At 33.1% G+C, this 21,966-nt stretch overlaps 1 protein-coding gene across 1 annotated transcript; it reads right to left on the bottom strand.

Annotated features, from left to right (window-relative positions):
• Window positions 1-8,532: 8,532 nt before the first annotated feature.
• LOC131660504 (uncharacterized) lies at window positions 8,533-8,922 on the bottom strand. Its single transcript, XM_058929750.1, has one exon. The coding sequence runs from the start codon at window positions 8,920-8,922 to the stop codon at window positions 8,533-8,535; it is 390 nt and encodes a 129-aa protein (XP_058785733.1).
• Window positions 8,923-21,966: the final 13,044 nt, after the last annotated feature.

Consider the following 21,966-nt stretch of genomic DNA (forward strand, 5'->3'; position numbering starts at 1 on the left):
TGAATGTTAAATATATGAATTATAAAAGGAACGGGGTTCATTTTACATTCCTTTGAATTTTGGCAGAAAAACACGGTTCTAAAGGAAGATAGTGATTTCATGTGTTGAAAGAAGAAAAATGTTAATGGTTATCAAAAGAGTCTAAGTAGAAGAAAGAAGTAAGACTTTTTCTTTATATGATTTGTTATAGAAAATCAAATTGTCTACTTTTAAATATTGGATATGTGATACTAGATATTGATATCACATTTATATGAATATGAGGAGTCTTTCAAGAAGTATGACATTGATTATAATTTGAGTCAGATTATGTCTAGAATAGACCAATGTGGTTCATTGAATATAAGAGCTTATGATTAGACTTAAATTAGAGCTTGGAATGAAATCAAATAATTTTTATTAAGTTTCATTTATTAAAGAAACATTAATTCTAAGTCTTGTATTGACAAGTTAGGGAGCTCATGTTTTGATGATGAACAAGTGTTGTTATGATTATCTAAAATAGTAAGTTCAATACTAAATCAAGTTGTGGCTTTGAATTCTAAAATCTTGATAAGCATATCTATAATAAATGTGGGATGGATCAAATAAGATATGAACCTTATATATCTCACACGAGTTAGAATTCTTTTGAGAAAAGTTCAAGAATGAAGTAGAAAGAAATAACTCGAAAAGGTATTGAGAACATATGAATTGTTCGTTGTTGTAAATACCTATATAAAGAATATAATGAACATTTAAATCGTATCATGTTTGACATTGTTCGATATAATATAGTTTGATTATATCTTTGTGACTCTTGATTATACATTGTTTTCCATACAATTATTTCTATCCATAACCAATTCCATTAAAAGTAGTCATAAAGACACCCATATTTTATATGGAGGTAAGAGTATCTAATTTGTCTTTATGATCATCTGGGTTGTAAGGTTTATTAAGTAAACTAGTCAGAGACTTGTGTTGTCGCCCGAGTGCATTATTTATTGTGTAGTATTTTATGAACGATATGAAAAATCTGAATAAAGAAGTTTGACCAAGTTGCATTTATAAAATGGAAATTAGCCATTTTAATTTTTTTTTACTAATAAGATATTAGTAGTATGAAAATTAGGTTCTAAGTTAAAATAATGATCCACAAAAAAAAATTAGGTTCTAATTTAAAATAATGATCCACAAAATTTTTTTTTACTAATAAGATATTAGTAGTAAGAAAATTAGGTTCTAAGTTAAAATAATTTCACAGGCAAAATACCTTTTTTGGTCTCTTAACTATACCCCAAGGTCCATTCTGATCCCTTATCTTTAAAAAGTATCAAAGTGGTCCTTTAATTATTTAAAAAGGACCATGTTAGTCCTTTCCATCCAATTTTCTCAAACGACATCAACTTTTGCATGCTGGCATCTGACGTGTGACATATGTTTATACATGTGGAATTTGACGTGGCATATGATTATCGCCATATTAATTAAAATTCGACAAAAACTCAAAAAATTTGCCTAAGACCTGGATTCGAACCAAGTACAAGCTAGTCATCCTTTAGTAATTAGTTTACTATTGAGCCATTTCTCCTTTTGTGATTAAGTTTATTAATTAAATTTATATTAATTCTTTCATTTCCTGAGTTTCAACATCATGAACCCTATAGCCCCAAATTTGCTCTGTTCCATGAATATCTCAACTTTGCTACTCTTCTTAGTAACAATTTTAGACTTTGCAAACTACAAAGAAATAAAATAAAATTCAACCACAACATCATCATCATCAACAACAATAACAAAAAATTCATAAAAAAATTCATAACAATCTCGTCAAAATGATTTAATGGTTAAATAATTTGATTTGATTTTTCAGGACTTGATTAACATTGAATCTGCATATAAACAAAAGGGTAACATAAAAACACAAACTTTGAACAAACAAGTGAAGTAAATACTTAAAATTCAATTGCTTTGAATAGAATCGTTGAACCCTTTTGAAATTGTGGGAAATGAAAAAGCAATTTGAGTGAGAGAAATGGAGATGGCCGTATGTTGTAGCAGAAGGTTGTGTGTTCTGCTTCTTTAACTGCTGTAACACCCAAAATGCTCCGTCCCCTTATTTACCATTAACACGTGCATTCAACTAATGCATGGTATGGGAGACCCTGCCCATAATAGCATAGATAATATTTTTTTTAAAACTAGTTGTAGAAATGCTAAGGTTTACACAAATAAAGTTTGCAAGCATGATGCCTTTTAAGCAACTTTGGATGCCAAAAGTCACCCGGGTAAACAAGCAACTCTTATTACGGTTTGTGATGAGAATAGTGATATACAAATCCAACACTAGTACACAGCTAATTTTTGTGAGTATGGTATCAATCCTGTCGAATCATGAATCAATTTAATCAATTTTGCTATGTTATCAGATGAATTATTTTGTTGGATTTAGGAAGAAAGGGTTATAAAAATTCTGGGCAAATCTATCTTGATGAAAGACACCGTTTTATTTCACTCATTGTGTAAGACATATAAACAAGTGTGAACTGGTGTAGTGGTTTGATATGTTGCCCAACAATCAAGTGTGCCTGCGTTCGAATCTTGGCTGCAACCATTTTTTTTAGAAATTTTCTGGGTATTTAATGACCTCACATGCCACCCGTATGACCAAGTGCCACGTCAGATGCCAGCATGCAAAAGTTGACCCGTTTGAGAAAATTGGACGGAAAGGACTAACATGGTCCTTTTAAGGGACCAAAATGGACCTTGGAGTATAGTTAAGGGACCAAAAAGGGTATTTTTCCTAATTTCACATGTGAACGTTTCAGAAAGACATGAAAATCTACTTTGTTCATTCAGAAAAGAAATCATCTACCAGTGGTGAAAAGAGTTTATTCAATTGTGCACTCCGTTCTCAGTCTGTCTTCAATAGAGAAAATACGCGTGTGTCCGCACGGATGAATTTATTTTAATTTTGACGTAATAATTATTTAAGATATACATATGAAAAACTCATTTTTATTGCGAAAGTACAATGAAAAATTATGAAATCAAAATATTACAACAAATAATATGATTATACAAAATATAATGATAAACTTGACAAATGATGTATTTAGATACACATGTTAACTTAAATAGAATTACCTAATTGTAAAATAAACAATTACTATATAAACTCAATTGTATTAAATAATAATAATAAAAAAATTGTGACATGGAGAAAGAAAAAATTGACATTTGAAAATAAGAATTTTATTTTCAAATAAAGGTAATAATTTGATAGTGACCTGTAAGATAAAAAATTAGTTGTTTGAATGACTATGTAGTATTATTCAATTTGATAAAATACATTCTTAATGATAATAAATAAAAAATATGATAAAAAATATTGAATTATTACATTTTAAAATAAAGTAAGAGAGAATAGCTAAATGGTGGGGATATAATGAAGTAAGAGAGAGAATAGAGAAAAGTGAGAATGGATGGTAGAAGCTTTGGTAGTGTTAAATGTCCAATACTGATTGGAAAATAGAAAACTGGTAGGGTGATTTTGTTAGTTGCCACTTTGTCCAATTTGTAGTGCAAATTTTTTTTTAGGAAAGGGAAATAATGGAAGTTTGATCAATCTTCTAGTGAAAGATAGATAGTAGACTTGATCACAATCTAGATGAAGATGTATTTATGGATGTATCCCAATGGAAATAAGGGAAACGTTTCTATAACACGTTAGGGGACAAATTTGTTTTGTCGCTAGAACTGAAGTCTTCCATTAGAGGTAATATGTATCTAAAGGAACTAGTGGGAGTGATGTAGAACTTAAAGAAATTCAAGCACCATAATATATATGAGAATGGAACATAAACCAATTCAACAAGGGAGTTGTTGTTGGACAATTGGTTCGTGTGATACAAGATACTAAAAAAGTATGTAAGTTATCTGTATCCATTTATGGATTAAGGAAAACTTATTGGAGTTGAATCCTTTTATTAATGAAGTTTTATTGAAAATTTAGATTAATAAATTTTAATGTTAAATCTTGTGCACACAAGAAGGTTAGTGGGTGTATTTGCATTAATCTAGTATAGTATGTAGGCGACATACTGGTCATCAAAACAAATTCTCTACAACACCAATGTAGGACATGGTTAAGGAAATGGTTTTGATGAAATGCTTAGGCGAGATTTCCTAAAAGGCTAGGAATCATAATCTATAGAAATACATGGTTGATGAATCTTAACCCTAGCACAAGTACATATTCTGACGAGGTGTTGAGACACATAATATGCATAAATCTCACATTAAGATTATTGCATGTGTGACATGATTTTTTGTCTAATTGACAATGTCTTATCACGGTGGATGAGAAAAAGGACACCATGATATGTACGGTTCTAGATGCACCATATGCTATGAGTATAAACAATAAGTAACAAAATGATTGAAGTAGATCACTATCAAGAAGGTCTATGGATATGTTAAAAGAACCTGATGTTCCTTTACTTGAGAGTAAATGAGAATAATCATTGTAAAGGAGTTACAATGATGTTATTCCAAAAATTTTAAACTATATATTCATATCACAGTATAAATAAAATGTTATGCTTGGATGACAAATGTATAAGTTGAAAACAAGTTTCAGGCAGTTGTCGTTTCTAGTACAAAGGTCAAATTTATAATTTGGATCGTTTTGCTAGTTTTTGGGAAGAAAATTATGTTTCTTGTATTGCAGATCCCATTGACCTCATTCACGATGATAATGGGTTAATCTTGCAAGTCCAGAATACTAGATCTCACCAGCGATCCTGAAATATATATATATATATATATTGACACTTCAATTTATTTTGATAGAAGATCAAAAGTTAAAGTTGGAATAGGTGTATATTACCAACATAGGAAAGAGTTCCTTATACCCTAATAAAGTATCATTCTAAGATGATGATTGACGCACACAATGGGCATATAAATGATAAATTAATATCTTATTGACTCTAGTGCTAGTGGGAGATTGTTGGAGCAAGCCCTAATAGCCAATCAATATTGTCTTAATATGCTTTTGTATTATGACCTTGATATATATTGTTTGTTAATATATATACTTATTAGGCATTGTATTTATCATGTTATTTGTATATGGCATAATAAAGACCTTGGAATAATTAGTCTATTAATGACCTATTAAGTGTGACTTAATCGTGAGACCTCATTAAACATAAGGACGTTATTCTTAAAGTATCCGTAGTCAAGCTTTACTGTCAAATAGGACAACAATAATGCATAAAGACTATTATGTGAGTAGACTGATGACTGTATCTCACGGGTCATGGATATGAGATATCAAGTCTTCATATAGGTATAAATATTAGGAGTAATATTGAAACTGGATTGACCCACCATCAGAACACTACAAAGTTTGCTATGTAAGTGTCATAAGTTATTCTCATAGTGATAGTGATGTATACCACCCTTTGACCTGAAACCACTATGGATCCTAGATGTGGAGTCGAGTACTTTATTGTCAATCAAATGTTGTCCGTAACAGGATGACCATAAAAATGGTTTACGGGTACTTCACAAATCATGATGAGGGACATGAGTGACCTAGATGGGATTTGCCCCTCCTACATATACATGAGTAATATTTGTGGGCCCCTTGATAGAGTATGACTGAAAAATGCATGGCCGTGCTCAAATAAGTCGATATCAGATGTTGGACTTATTTGTTGTTATCAAGTATACTCGGGAATCAAGAAATAAAATATTGGACTATACAAGGGTGGTACATTCTATGTCTTGTGTTCAATATAGATATAAGGGCAAAAGAGTAATTGTACACATAATCATTATCACAGAAAGGTTATGTCAGATCACACGACATTCTCGTCACTTGGGTAGCAGTGATGTGCTGCTAGATACCGCTCACTGTCTATAATATTTAATAGGTGATTTAATATTATTGCCAACATTATGAGAACCTAGAGGGTCACACGCATAGAGTACTTATAGTGGAATGGATTATTAAATTAAATATGATTTAATTTAATTATGTATTAATAGTATTTAAATTGTTTAATACATTAGCACATATATAATTTATTTGATTAAATTAGGTTTAATTAAATAAATGAGAATAGACAGTTAATTAAATTAAATATGATTTAATTTAACTAATAATTTATTTTATTTAACTAAAAGAGTTTGATTAAATACAAATAATATTTATTTAATTAAAATAGTTTAATTAAATAAGATTGGGCTTATTTTGGAAAAACCCAAAAAATAAGAGGATTGGGGTTTTAGAAGCTCTCTATAAATAGTGAAGCTCTTTCCCCTAAGAAATGTTAATTGTCAATTTTCTCAAAGCAAGAACAGATAGCACCGCCTTCCACTTTACACTCGCGTGGACTACGTAGAGACGCCTGTATCTTTCATCGTTCGTGATAAAAAGATAAAGCACACTTCAAGAGGTCCTTCTTGAACCCTTATTGGTGTTTGGTTTGTGATTAATGATTTAACAAGATTCGTTCATCGGATTAGATTCGTTCATCTGAATTGTTCTGCTAAGAGGATCAAAAAGTTTGAAAAAAATTCATCTTAAATATCAACACTAAAGACATGGAAGATAAAGCTTAAACGTATTTTTACATATAAAAATAATACGTGAACTTATGTGTGTCTGATACACTACACGTATTTTGTGTATCTAATACGGCTTAAATGCATTTCTATGTAGCTGGCGCACCCCCATTTCAGATGTAGCCAATCCAAGTGCATTAGATGGTGGAGCCTAGAGACGACCACCTCGATCCAAGCCAAGCCTTAGCGGAAAGGAAGGGGATCCTTCCCTTGGCCAAGGAACAATCCTTATAATGGGAAGCGCGGTACAAAAATACAAACGCATCTCATCGGTCCCGCTGAGTATGAGCCCCACTGTGGGAGACACCAACAACACGCTTAATACGGCGGACAAACATATCAACCTAAAATGGTAGCTAACATCAGTCATTGCGCTAAGTTGTAAGTCATAAAGAACATTGTCAAGAAAGTGTGAAGAGCACATCAAGTACATATCAATATTTCACACTGATGAACACCGGTTATGTCCATGTGGCAAGAAAACTTCACATTGTATGGATAATGAGCAAACCTTGGCGTTATAACAAATCACAAGCAACCAATAGTGGCATCATGGTGACAATAATAAAATAGAGCCAATCGCGGGATTCTAAGCTAAACAATGCATCATTACCGTAAAAGTACCTTTTATAAATAATCAATACACCCAAGGCATAAAACTTGGGAAATGTTATATGTAACTAGGAGTAATAGAAAAAAAGAGGCAATTAATTCAAAGCACCCGGATCCGCGATATCGGGGTCCTCGTCGGAAGTCCCCTCCGAGGCAGTTTGGAACGGGTTTAATGCCTCAGTAGAAATTATGGATGTGAGACTGATCCTCCTCTCTTTCTCCATGACCTGGTCACGGACCCTATAAATAATCTTAATAGCCCACTAGAGAAAATCTTGAAGTGTCACCTTCAAGCAAGCCAACTCATCTTCAAAGGTTTTCAAGGCCTTAACATGAACCTTGGCCTCTGGTAGAAGATTTTTCCGATCCTCCTCCACCTAATGGGTTTTTTCTTTAAGAGAATTAGAGGCATCCTGATGATACTTCCCCCACCTTAAGAGCAACTTCCAGCTCAGTTATCGGGGTAGATAGAGCCTCAATTTCAACTTTCAAAGCCTCTAACATGGATTGCTTAAGAGCTTCTATTTGTTTTTCAGTTTCTAAAACTTTGCTTTCTAAGTATGAAAATATTCTTTTGTTTGAAGCCAACCTTTTAAAAGCTTCTTTTACTTCACCATATATATTTTCAAAAGCAATTTGTAAATCAAAATAAGAAATTTTGTCAATAGGTTCATGTTTTGAATGACTTACATTCTTCTTCTTTTTATGGGTCGTGAGACAAACATTTGCAGTATAATCACTATCACTTAACATATTTTCACTTGAGGATTCACTATCACTTTCCTAAAAAATGTATGCTCTCCTAGGCTTGCTAGAAATCTTGTGTTAACCCTTTCCTTTATGCTTCTTAAACAATGGACATTTCGGCTTATAATGACTGGATCTTCCATAATTATGGAATGAACCTTTAGATTTTTCCTTCTTACTTTCATCTTGCTTTGGGGTATTTGATTGCCTTCTATAGTTGATGAGACCTTTGTCAGAATGCTTCATTCCATTCTTCTTAAGATACTTATTGTATCTTCTAACAAACAACCTCATTTCTTCATCATTCGAACAATCATCATCACTAGATCCACTATCATCTTGCTCTTTAGTTGAAGGCTTAGAGCTAGAAGTCATAAGAGAAATTGGCTTCTTGTTTACCTCCTTTTTCTTGTTCTTTTCTTTCTTAATATTTTTCTCATGCTTCTCTAAGAAAATTAGCTCTTGCTCATGTTCTTCAAGCTTACCAAACAAAGTAGTGATATCCAATATCAATGGATCATTATCTTCCTTGATTTCGGTGACCATAGGTTTCTATTCCCTATTAAGACATCTTAGAACTTTGTTAGTAGAAATTTCATTAGAAACGGGCTTACCAAGTGCATTCAAACAATTTAAAAGATGAGTGAACCACTTTTTCATATCGATAATAATTTTACCATGCTTCATATGAAAGAGTCCAAACTCTTGATTCAAAGTATTAATTCTAGCTTGTTTAACTTCCTTAGTAACCTCATGGGCAACTTGCAATGAATCCCAAATAGATTTAGCGGTTGTACAATGAGAAACATGATAATATCCATCAACTCCTAAAGAGGATATGAGAACATTCCTTGCTTTCCAATCATACAACCATTTTTTCTCATCTTCTGCATTCCATTGTGCTTCTGGTTTAGGTAAAACAACACCATCTGCATTGGTCATGATAATTTCAAATGGACCATTTTGGACGGCTTTCCATACATTCCTATCGATGGAATTAAGATGGATACGCATACAATCTTTCCAATAAACATAGTTTTCGCCATTGAAACTGTGTGCTCTATTATATGCCCCTTTAGGTTCGGGATCTATTATCTAATAAGTGATTTTGAAGCACGAGATAAACTGGTACTCGTGATACCACTTGTTAGACGATATGCTACATTCTAGAGGGGTGAATAGATCGCAAATAAAATTTTCTTATTTAAAATTGTGTTTTGGAAAATTGTTTGACTATGGCTAGCGGAAACAATCCTGGGTCGATAATCGTCTATTCTTAACAATTATCGAAAAGATTAGATATGCGTTAAAAATTATAATACGTATACGTTGGATGAGAAACTTAATAAATATATTTTAAACAACAACATTTGAATAAAACTGTAGCAACCTGCCCTAAAAATTAAGCTTTTAGAGTCGCCACCTATTCTACCAAGGCGAATAGGAAACCTCGCGCAGTTGAGAGATCAGGGTAAGATACTATATTCAGGTCGAGGGAAGGTGTTAGGCATCCTCAGCCCTTTCCTATGGTTTCATTATAAAGTTAATATAAAGAAAGGTGACAGAAAGTTATAGGGTAAATGGCAAAAATCATCAAAGTTAAAGGTTTATGATTAAGGAACATAATCGGGACAAAATGAGATTTATGGGGGAGGGGACTCGCCTTGTTGCCAAGTGCCTGCGTACCTCCTTATGGAGGATCAGAGTCTACGTAGTTTGGGGAAGGGTTGTACGCCCTTAGGATTAGAATTTGATTTGATATGGTTTGAAGGCTTTTTTAATGGCCTATCGTAGTTTTGAATAAGGATGAAAATCCGTAGTTTGATTTGAAGTGTTTTGAATGTTTTAGATTTGGGAAGTGTTTTAGGATTTGGGCGTACAACCCTGATTTTAATTTGTACTATTAACCGCAATGATCAATAGATTCGATCACCATAGTTAAAAGATTAGTAGTGGTATCGTTACCAATTTTAATTGATGGATTCAATTATCACTGATAACGAATAAAAGTATTTTTTAGGAATCTTAGTAATTTAATTTGTATCATTATCCCTCGTAATCGATTGATTCGATTAAAAATAATAATGATTAAAGGTGAGGAGAATAGGCTAATCATCGCAACTAATAAAAATGGTTGAAACCTTTTAGCCAAATAAAACTTATTATTTTAAAATAAATATTTTAAGAAAATTGATTATTGCCCATCACGATTAATGGATTTAATCGGAACGAATCAATAATTATAATTGAATATTTATAATACATATTAATTTATTTAAGAAAATATTTTATTATTATATAAATAAATATTAAAAGAATTAACTAAAATCTTTAAATTAATTAAAATATATAAGTTAATTAGGTTTTTTTATTCAGTGTGGCAACTTGAGGGTACATGGTATAGGGAAACAGGCCTGGGGCATTGGATCTAAGTTAGTGGCAATCGTATGGTTCAGATCTAAGGGTGTATGATGAACCTTATGATTGTGTGCGCATGGAATTAGGAAGACATGCTTTTTATAAAAAAATAATGTTGGAGGGAGGGCTCGAACCTATGACCCTCCACTCACACACGCGCCTACTAACCACCCCAACCAAGTTGCTCAGTTGATTAAAACACACGTTCAATATATTATATAATAAAATCAGAAACATGCAACGAAAAATGCGCGCAGATTCAAACCAACAAATCAGATGATGACAACTCATCATCTTCCCCAACACACTTGCAAAAAACCTGTAGAATTGGCTACGAATCTGTTGCGATTCTATTCGTAGCAGAAGCCCTTGGAAAATAGCGATTAACATATGCATCCATATAAATCTTTCGCGACACATCAAAACTCTCCGTTTAAGTCATACGAACCTAATGCTAACCTTGTTTTAATCTAATTTTAGCCCTAGTAAAAACCCCCAATTCGAACCCTAAAAAACCTAACTCGGTCTTCAATGGCCAAACACGATTTACACACTTGAACCTCAATTAAACAATCCAGACATGTTCAGAGCATCATCATTAACCAAAATACGCAATCAATCTTCAATGAAAATGCATGGATTACTCTAATCGATCAAAGTTTCAGAGTGGCATACCTTGGTTAAATGGAGAGTGTTCTGGGGGTGCTGATGCTATGCAAGAATCCAGGTAGCTTCAGATTGATCCCACGAACGTATAGCAATGCTCAAATCCTTTTGAAATACTCCCAATCTCTAAAACCGATTCTGAGTTTTCTAGCCAATTTTGGACTCTTGAGTTCTTGCCTCTGCTCCCCCTTTCCAACCCCTATTCGTATGGCTTGTCCTCTCTACTTATAGAGGACTCATTTAGGTTAAAAACAATCTTCAAAAGTCCTTTGAATCCAATCTTGAGATTTTGAGAAATTTGATTTTATTTACTTTCTATTTTCATCCAATTTTTGCACCAATTCTTTCCAATTATTTATCCACGAAAATTATATGATATTATGGTATAAATGCTGATTGGAATTGGTTATTATGTGACCTTTTTCCAAATATTTGATTTCCTTTGATTTATACAATTTTAAATCATTATTTAAATGAATAAAAATCATATAAAAATCAAATAAAAGCTAAAATTCGTGGCAAATCATTTTGAAGGCTTAGATAACTTGTGGACCAAGTTTAAATCATAAAAGTATAGGCCCATTTGTAAGAAATCCGATTTGAACCTCCTTTATTTCACATTTTGTCCTTTAAAATTATCCAACTTTGACCAAACATATCTCACTCAATTTTTAAGCTATGAAGGAGTTCTAGGACTTTTTGGAAACCTTAAGATGTCCTCTATAAGCCACTTTGGAACATATTTTTCATTTGGAGCTTTTATCTTGATCATATCCTCTTTGACAAAAAACTGCTTTTGAATGATGTTTGAAAAGGACCTGTAATCTTTTGTATTATATCTTCCAAATGAAGCATTTCTAGCCTTGGCTTGTGAATGACAAAGTTGTATAGAATCCAATTTCCTTCAAAATAGGCTTTGAGTGGGTAATTTTTTATGTTCCATGTGAGAGTTATGGCCAGTCAAAGTTGAGTTGACTTTCTCCTAAAGAAACCCTAATTTGAACCTTTTTGCATTTGTTTATTTCTGAGTTTCCATTGATGGATCATGATCAACCTTTGATCAAATGATGGATATAACCTCACATACTTGATGTTGATCAAAATTGAGAGGTTTTGACTGTGCTTTGATTTGGTTGACTTTTAGGTCAAACCAGTTGACTGTGGGTCATCTGAGCTTTTGAATGAGTAATCTTTGGAATTGGGCTTTGACTTTTGACATAGAAGTATCTTGGATCATCATGGGCCATGGAGAGCTTGGTTAGGGATCTTGTCTTGTTGATTTCCTCAAGAGAACCTCAAACCCTAGCTTTAGGAGGCTCTTGACTAGGGGAGTGTAGTTTGGATAGACCCTTAAACCTTGAATCATTGCAGATGAAATGAAGAGGGCAAATTTTGGGGTATGACAGCTACCATACGATAGTAGTCAATTCCATTGAAATAACAAACAAAAATTGACTTAAGAAATTTTCCAAACACTTGGCGTGCAATCAATTCAAATTATATTTTTCTTTAATTTTGTTGATATGAGAGACCAATTACAATCACATAGATTACAATCAACTCAACAAAAACAGTTTTAAGTATTAGACAAAGTAATTATCTCTATTTATTAGACAAATAATGATTTCACAATTTGCAAGTAAACGTAAGAGAGAGAGAGAGAGAGAGAGAGAGAGGGAGTGGGGGAGGAGACACACACACAAGGATTTGTTTAGGCAGGTCCCCAATCGGCTTCGCTTGGGCACGTCTGTCCCCAATTCCAAGGGAATTAAGATAATGAAAATTAGTACTTGCAAATGTAAAAAGTAGAAATCAAACCCTCCAACTCTATGTTTTATGTTGATCCTAGCTTCTTCTCTTTCCATGATTTTGATCTCGATCAAGTAACCCAATACTTCCAATTTGATCCTCCGGTTAGCACTACTCTTTTGACATAATCCTTTTCTTCGAAGCTTTCACTTGGGTGAGTCTAAATTGAGAACTATTGTGACCCAAGATTTCCAAAATGATCATCCGGTTACCTTTACTACTTTGACAGAAATGTCATTCTTTAAAGCTTTCACTCGGCTGAATCTAATTTGCAAAATCTTTTGCAAAACCCCCTAATTAATTCTTCATCTTGGAGGAAAACCTCAAGTGGATTTTTCTTGAAACCCCCAACAAATTTCCAACCCAATTGATTACAACAAATCTAATTGGACCTTATCAAACTATCTCTTGATCACACAACTAAAATTATTATGTGTAGTTAATGTATGTATACGATGAGAGAGGATGAAGTTGATGAACAATTCTTTGTATATTTTTGGTTTCAATCACTTTGAAATGATGCATAAATGTCTATGTGTGTGTGTGTGGAGTTAGAAATTAATAACAAAAACAATTGGACAAGCAAATTTACAAAATTGGACAATTTTAAGTCAAGGGAGTCGACTCATTCGAGTTGGGAGTCGACTCCAAGAAGACAGAAAAGATTTGATGAAAAAATGCATCAATAGGTGTCAACTGAGTCGAAGAGGGAGTCGACTCCTAGGAGCTAGGGATTCGACCCATGTTGCCTGGAAGTCGACTCCAAGAGGACATAAACTTTTGAAAAAAAATTGCTACAGAGGAAGTCACCTCACAACTCAAGGGAGTCGACCCATTGGTGTTATGTGTCGACTCCTAAGGTCTATGTGTTGACCCATACTTGGCAAAAAGTTTTGTTTCAATTTTTCTTCAGAGGGAGTCGACTCCTAACATGGATGTGTCAACTCCAAACATAGTTTTTCAATTAAAAAAATTATATTTTTGACTTGACCAAATGCTTTTGACTTGTTATATAAGTGTCCTAAGATGAAAATGCAACCTAGACATAGTAAGATAAGATCCAATGTACAAATACTACATATTCCTAGTTTTGACATCATTCAAAACATCTAAGAGAGGATATTGCACTCACAATAACTTAAATCTTTCGTTGGAAAATTAGAGAGCTTCCTACAATAAAGTTGATTTTGCTATGAATTCAACACTAATAGTAAGAACTTTAGTAACATTTGTAATGTTAAATCCACCTTCCATTGAAAAACCTTACAATGCAATTACTGTAATAAAGAATGTCATATTGCCATGTTTTGTATTATTAAGAAAAGTCATGAGAGAAAAGAAAGGCATCCTCCTTCATACTTTTGTAAAATAAATTGTGAGCGCAAAATAAAAATTCATCTGCTTCCTCAAATGCTTATGTCTCTAATATAAAACCCAATGATAAGAACATTTATCAACTAACAATAGAGGGTCCAAGATGATACGGGTACCTAAAGTTAAGACTTGAGTTTTTATTGTATATATACTTTATAGTCTCAAATGCTAAATGGCCCCTTATAGCAGTTGTTCAAAGCATATGACTTGTGATAAAACCTTATTCTCATCCTTCTATCCTAAGAAAGGAGGTTTTGCCTTTTAAGGTGATAACAATAAGGGGGAAAATTAGGTTTCGGTACCGTCTGTAACACCCCAATTTTCGTATTTAATGATTTAGTGTTGTTTTGATGTTTTGATTAATTTATTGGGTAAATTTGCTTTGATGTTATATGATGATTATGGTATTGGAGGGTATGTATCCTTAAAATAGAGGGTAGTGTCTTTGATTAGAAGTTGTAGAATTAATTGAATTAATATAATTAGTTGTAATTATTTATTTGATTTAATTTATTAGAAAATTAGATGATTTAATATGATTAGAATAAGAATTATTATTTAGGTTTAATAATAATAATAAATCAAGTAATATAAAGTGTGTTGAGATTTTGGGGGAAAATTAGTATTTGCGCGAGGATAAGTTAGGGGCAAGATAGGTAGATCATAGAAAGGTACTATTTTTAAGAGAAAATTGTTAGGGTTAAGGGCTTTGTTGTTGATGCGTGAAAGTTGGAGAGAACGTGAAAAATAGGGCAAAGAGGCTTGGGTTGGAGGTTGAAGAAGAACATTAAGATCAAAGCTGCTAAGATTTTAAGGTAACGGGAGTTTTATCATTGTTATTATAATTGATTTAGGGTTTAGATAACTGTAGGTTTTATTTGGGGTTTTGTTGGATTGATGAAATTGGTGAAAATCATTATTTGACTATATGAATGGATGAATCCTTGATGAACGTAAGATGTTAGGACCTCTAAATAAGTGTTATATGTTATTATAAAAGTTATATAATCATAGGAATTCGAGTTCTGAAGCTGGGACATTTTACGGAATCGAATTCGGAGGTACAGAAGGCCTCCGACGGTGAAAAATTGCACTGCACCAATTATGTTTGCACGACGGTCGCCGTCTCTAATCTGGCATTCACCATGACAGTTCAGCAACAAAACAAAATTTTGAAATACTCGTAACTTTTGAACTGTAACTTTGTTTTGAGCATCGTTCAAAGCGTTGGAAAGCTAACGAAATTTTCTATACCCTAGTAGAATAAAATGAATCATATGATGTAGTTTTCTGGTGATTGTGTCATGATGAGATTATGTATCGACGTAATCATATGTATGATTTTTATGATGAATTAATGTCGTTATGATGATGATGCATTTATTATGAAGTGTTTGTTGATGATTTTATGATGATGATTATGTGATGGTGAATATGTGATGTGTTAGATGAAGTTGATGTTCAGATTGTTTTGAATGTGCATACATGCTATGTGAAGTATGTGATGATTACTATGATGGTCATATGAATGGTGGTGCGTTTTGACTATTTGTGGTCACGTTTATTTTGTTGTTGTGCATCATGCATTCATGGCATATATAATTGGACGTTGGTCCAATGATGTTTGTGGTACAATGTGTCTAGTGATATTTGCAGGACGATTGGTTCAGCGATGGCCTCAATCCCATAGTGTAGATTGGGTGCAATATTGTGAAGTGCTCTGGTTCCAAGCGGGAACCGATCCTATTGGTGTAGATCTTTGGAGAACGATAACTGAGTTTTGAGTGAAGTTTTTGTACCACATGCATGAGTCTTATGAAGTTGCATTTCATTATTTGTGGCATTGCACAATACTTGGATTAAGTGATGTCTTTGATTGATTCTTGGAGTATGATGTTTTGTATGTTTTAAGTGATGTATTCGATTGATTCTTGGAGTATGATGTTTTGTATGCTTAAGAGATGTATTTGATTGATTCTTGGATTATGATGTTCTGACGTGAAGAACTAGTAATTAATGTTATGTTATAGAATGCAATAAATGATGTTATATTATTGTTGTTTCCTCGATATAACTACTATATCTATTCCTTATGTCTTTTATAATGATTATGATTTACTCACCCTTTCTGTTTGGAAATATTGCCTCAAAACATGGGTAAATTGCAGGTAATCAAGATGAGTGCAGGAAGCTTAGAGGATAGCCCAAAGTGTGTTTATTTGTTTTCCGTAGAATAAAGGAAGTCTTTCTCTGATACGTAACATCAGGGTTGGGATCAATTGATTGTGAACCTTGTGTTACTTCATTATTATGAGGTTTTGTATTACTTTCATGGCTTTTATCTTATTTTTGAAATCAAGAAGTTATAACATGAAGTAAGTTCGAACTACTTTTCATGGTATTTGAAATATTTTATAGAGAAGTTTTGAGACTCAGTTATTCCGCTGTAAAGTTTGAAATAGTTTGATTGGAAATGTCAAAAATGCTATTTATGTTTTCAAGTGTTTTTTTGTAACTCGTGTTACGGAGCAGGATTAATTGTTATATGATGTTTTACGAAGATGTGGCATCCTTGTTATTTCTTTACGTTTATTTATTTATTAAAAATATTCGTGAAAATTGTGGGGTTTTAGAAGGGTGTTACACCGCCAATAAGTCCCCAGTCCAACGATGGGAGAAGTTGATTTGGTTAAAGGGCTTAAACATAATTTGCTTAGTATAAGTCAATTATGTGACAAAGGTAATAGTGTAGCATTTGATTCTTCTAGATGAAAGGTTATAAATTCTAACTCAAATGAAACTATGTTCGTAATCTCAAAAAATGGAAATATATACATAATAAATTTAAATAAAATTCCTTCAAGTAATGCGCGTCTCCTTAGTAACGAGGATGAATCTTGGCTATGGCATAGGAGAATAGGTCACATCCACATGGACCACTTAAATAAGTTGGCCCACAAGAATCTCGTAAATCGTCTACCAGACTTACATTTCAAAAATAATAAATTATGTGATGTGTTCCAAAAGGATAAGCAAGTAAGGGCCTCATTTAAAGCAAAAAAATTTGTTTCCACTGATCGTCCCTTACAATTACTTTACATGAATCTTTTTACCTCATCCAAAATCGTAAGTCTGGGTGGAAAAGTTTACGCCCTTGTATTTATGGATGACATTCTTATCTCGAAAAAAGAGATGCGTTTGCCGTCTTTCAAAAACTAGTCAGGGTTATCCAGAACAAAAAGGATCAAGCATTGGATCTAGGGGTGGCAAAACGGACCGTGACCCGCCGGACCCACCCGCGCACCCGCCAAAAAGTGGCGGGTTGGGTTGGGATTTTAGGCCCGTCGTTCGCCAAAGTCCGCCCCGCCAAAACCCGCCGCCCGCCATAGCCCGCCCCGCTAATGCCCGCCGCCCGCCAAAGCCCGCCCATCCTCCAAAATTCCCTATTTTTTAGTTAATTTTAGTAATTCCAATTCTTGATGGTTCATTTTATATATTTGTTTGTAAATATATGTAGTATTTTTTTAAGTAAAATTTGTTAAAAAGTTGCTTTTATAAAAAAATATTTTAAAAAATAAGTAAAAAATTTAATTAAAAGGTAAAAAAAAACCTATTAATCTATTAAAAAAATGAAAAAAAAATATAAATAACAATAGACGGGCAAGCCCGCCGCCCGCCAACCCGCCATCTTGGCGGGGCGGGCATGATTTTTATGCCCATTTCACTTGGCGGGCATGCCCGCCCCGCTCGTTTTTTGGTGGGCTTAAGGCGGGGCGGGCGGCCTGTTTTGCCACCCCTAATTGGATCCATTAGAAGCGACCACAGTGAATAATTCCAAAATGATGAATTCCAATAATTCTATAACGAGAATGGTATTCTGCACACTTTTTTCACTTCACAAAATCCCCAGCAAAATAGGGTAGTAAAGAGGAAAACTAGATCTCTGTAATAGCTTATGAGGATGGTGCTCAATGAGACAAACCTTCCTAAATACTTCTTGTCTGATGCAATAAGCAATGCTGGCTATGTTATGAATCCTGTCTTTATTAGGGATCATGTTGAAAAAGGGGAATGCGTAGTTGAGTTCGTGACCTCATTTAATCAACTCGCATATACTTTTAAAAAACCATTTCCTAAAGAAAGTTTCTTTTTCATATGGACTGGACTAGGAATCTTAAATAATTCATGCATGGATTAGTATGATTATGTGCCTCTACTCATTCTTCCTCTTATCTTTCTTTAAATCATGTTTTTTTATCTATGTGTTGTGTTTGTTTCCTGCCTTTTCATTATGCCAAAGAGGTAGAAGTATACTCTCAATATGAGTATAGTATAGTCTCTACTCATGTGAGGGGAGTTTAACCATTCTAAATTATATCTATCTGCCTCTTCTTTTACCACATCCCTGAGAGATGAGTTGTCGACATCAAAAAGAGAGAGAATATGGATCTATGGGCTTGTAGGTATGATGTTGATGACCCTGTTGACAACCTTCTTAGTGTTTTGATGACCCTGCTTGAATGTGGATATATCTTCTTTTATCATAATTTGTAAAAGCTCAATCTTTTAGTCAAATCTCAAGAAGATCTCTTGGGGACATGACTAGGTCAACATTCGTCCGAACTTGGATAATTATTTGGTGCCACCTCTCTAACCTTTATCTTTTAAATTCATGTCTTTTACTTAATGTTTTTATTTTAAGCTGCTTTTCTTTCTGATTTTGAAAATACTAACACAATTTGCTTATTAAGTAATAAAATCTCTAAACTAATCACGAATTTTGAATACTACAACTCACCCCCTCCTCTTGTGCTTGGAGTCACATGTCCAATCGATTTTACACTAGATAATCTCAAAACTCAACAGAGCTTTTACATCAGGTTGATCTCATGAAAAATAGAGATTTTACCTGGATAATCTTAAGAACCCATAAACATATTTTCCACATGTTGAGCTCAGAACCAAACGAAGATATTATTTGGCTAAACTCACTAATCAAATAGGAGCTTTTAACAGGTTAAGCTCAAAACCAAATAAACAACATTTTTAAAATATTTTACACAAGAGACAACACCCTCTTGAGTAAATTACGATAGAATTAAGCTAGCACACAATAATTGTCTAAGGTATATTTTACTCTCAAAGTAGTGAGGAAACTATGTGAAGAATTAGAAAACTCTTGATCAATTCACATGCACCTTGATAGATTTTCATAGGATTTAATCCATTAGATAGTGTATAAATGCTTCTAAATGATTAGGAACACTCTTGATCAATTCACATGCACCTTGATAGCTTTTCATAAGATTTAAGGTGTTTTAGAAAATTTAGAGAGGTTTAAAACATTTTCATATAAGTGTTTGAGTTTCCTTAGTAATTCCAAAATTACTCTTATACCTTTACATTACACTAATCACTCGGACACGAGATCAGACCATCTTTCATACTTCCTCTCTTTACATAACTTTTGAAGCTTCGAGATCCCTTTCTTGATTCAACAATGATTTACCACTTTATTTGAGACTTGATTCTTCTAACTTACGAGGCTTGGTAGCTTCTTTGATAGACATCATCACCAAGGATTATTGGAGCAAAGATCATCAGGGATTTCATTGTACACCGTTTGACATTAAGTGTTGTCATCATTGAATATGGATTAATATCTTGATCTCACGGAAGCATCTTTGATAAAACATCTTGATCATTGTTTCTTCTTGAAAGATGAGGACTTCATATCGTGTCATTTGACATGTAGTGTTGTCATCATTAAAACTATCGTGAACATCGTTGTTTCTTCTTGAAAGATGAGGACTTCATATCGTGTCATTTGACATGTAGTGTTGTCATCATTAAAACTATCGTGAACATCGGACGGTGTAAACACTTGTACCTACAAGCACATAGATCTACACTCAATTCTTTGGGATTGTAAGATCTATTATAGAAGATGTTCATTCATTATTAATGTTTGTGAAGTTTTTAAGTTGCAAATCAAGATTCAAATTGTTTGGTGTTGTTAGGATTGACAATCCAACGTGAACAAAAAGAGAATTTCTTCTCTATTGAAGACTTTGGTAAAACTGATCAAAGATTGTTGCAGAACGAAGTTGTGAGTTCTAGTTCCTTCAGATAAACCAAGAGCTCAGACAAGGGACCGGTAAGATTGAGTAAAGATCACTATGAAATGAATGCTTAGAGTGGATCTTGGATTAAAGTAAGATGACAATCAAGATTGAGTGAAAGTCTTGGATATTTCAGTTGTGTGGGTTACGTACAACAGAAGAAGAAAAGATTCATATTGGATTTGTTAATTTTGTTTTTTAAATTTCAGCATCTGATTCCTCGATTGTATTAAACATGCGTTGTAAAAATTGTCAAAATAGTAGAAGACTGCGAAATTTCAATAACTTGCCATTTAAGACTAGACTAGGCGTAAAGCGAGGAAGATTGTGTTGAATCAGTATAAACACTGATGCACTCTTCTTTTTCCATATCTCTTTTTTTTTTAAATGATAGGTTGTGTGTTTAGGTTCTTTATCGCTTTCGTAGAATAGCGTGTTGTTGGACTTTATATGTTCATAGTAATATGTTGTATAAGCTTAGTTTTGAGATAAATTAAGTCATCTGGTTCATCTTTCAAGTGATTAAACTATTTGTAATCTGTAATATTAAATTGATTCATGGATTAATAAAATTCGATTTAGACATCTTGTTCAAATTGAATGTGTATTAATTAATTGGCTAAAATTTTCATTATTCTATATTTCATTACGTCGCTTGTACATTATGTAACGTGTGATATTGATCCAACGCATACTCTATTAAATGTTCATTGTCCCATTTTTGAAAACTATAATTTTAACAAAAACATTTTTTTAACTGATTTTTAAAGGGTAAAGTCTATTCAACCCCTCTTGTAGACCTTTCTCACTCATATTCTTCCCCGAAACACAAATGTATGACTATGAACATAAGTTTCGACAAGATTGTCAACAAAAACAAAAGGGTTGACCACTTCTCTACTGAGGCAAAGAATAGTACTGTCTAACACATCAAAGAGTTTTATCTTGAAAATTCTATATGAGGCATGGAAATTATGAATAAAAAAAAATATAGGAAATTTTTGCGACCATAGATATGTAACCTTCACAAAATACCAATATATTTTGACAAATTCATTTATGCCTGGAAAATCCCACATGGTCTTTTTGGTTTTCTTGATTATATTGATTCATTTGAGGGATTTGGAAAGAACTTAAGTGAAAGGAATTCTTAGTATACCTTCTTTCATAGTAAATACAAAAGAAAGTAAACATTTTAAATATGGGGAGGATGCCTTTGTTCATTGACAAGAACCCCTTTTATCGAAGAAGAATGTGAGTCAACATAAAATCAAAAATTTTGAAGTAAGGAGGGATTCAATGACAATGTTGAAATTGACAGAAAATATAACTTGCAAGACATATATGCACAAAACAACGAATCTAAGCGCACTTCATATTAATACAAATAGTGATATAATTGATTTTTCCAAGTGTTATATTAAGTCTTAAATTTAATAGAACAGTTTTTGAGCAATAGTCTACAATTGGGTCAAGTTGACGTGCATAAGGTATATCCTTATGCACGGTGCATAAGTCTCATACGAATAAATATTTAAATTGTTCCGAGTAATATTTTAGTTAGAAATGAGTAATAATATCATAATTCATGAATAGT

Source organism: Vicia villosa, linkage group LG1 (genome assembly GCF_029867415.1).
Source record: "Vicia villosa cultivar HV-30 ecotype Madison, WI linkage group LG1, Vvil1.0, whole genome shotgun sequence".
In the NCBI taxonomy this organism is placed as follows: domain Eukaryota; kingdom Viridiplantae; phylum Streptophyta; class Magnoliopsida; order Fabales; family Fabaceae; genus Vicia; species Vicia villosa.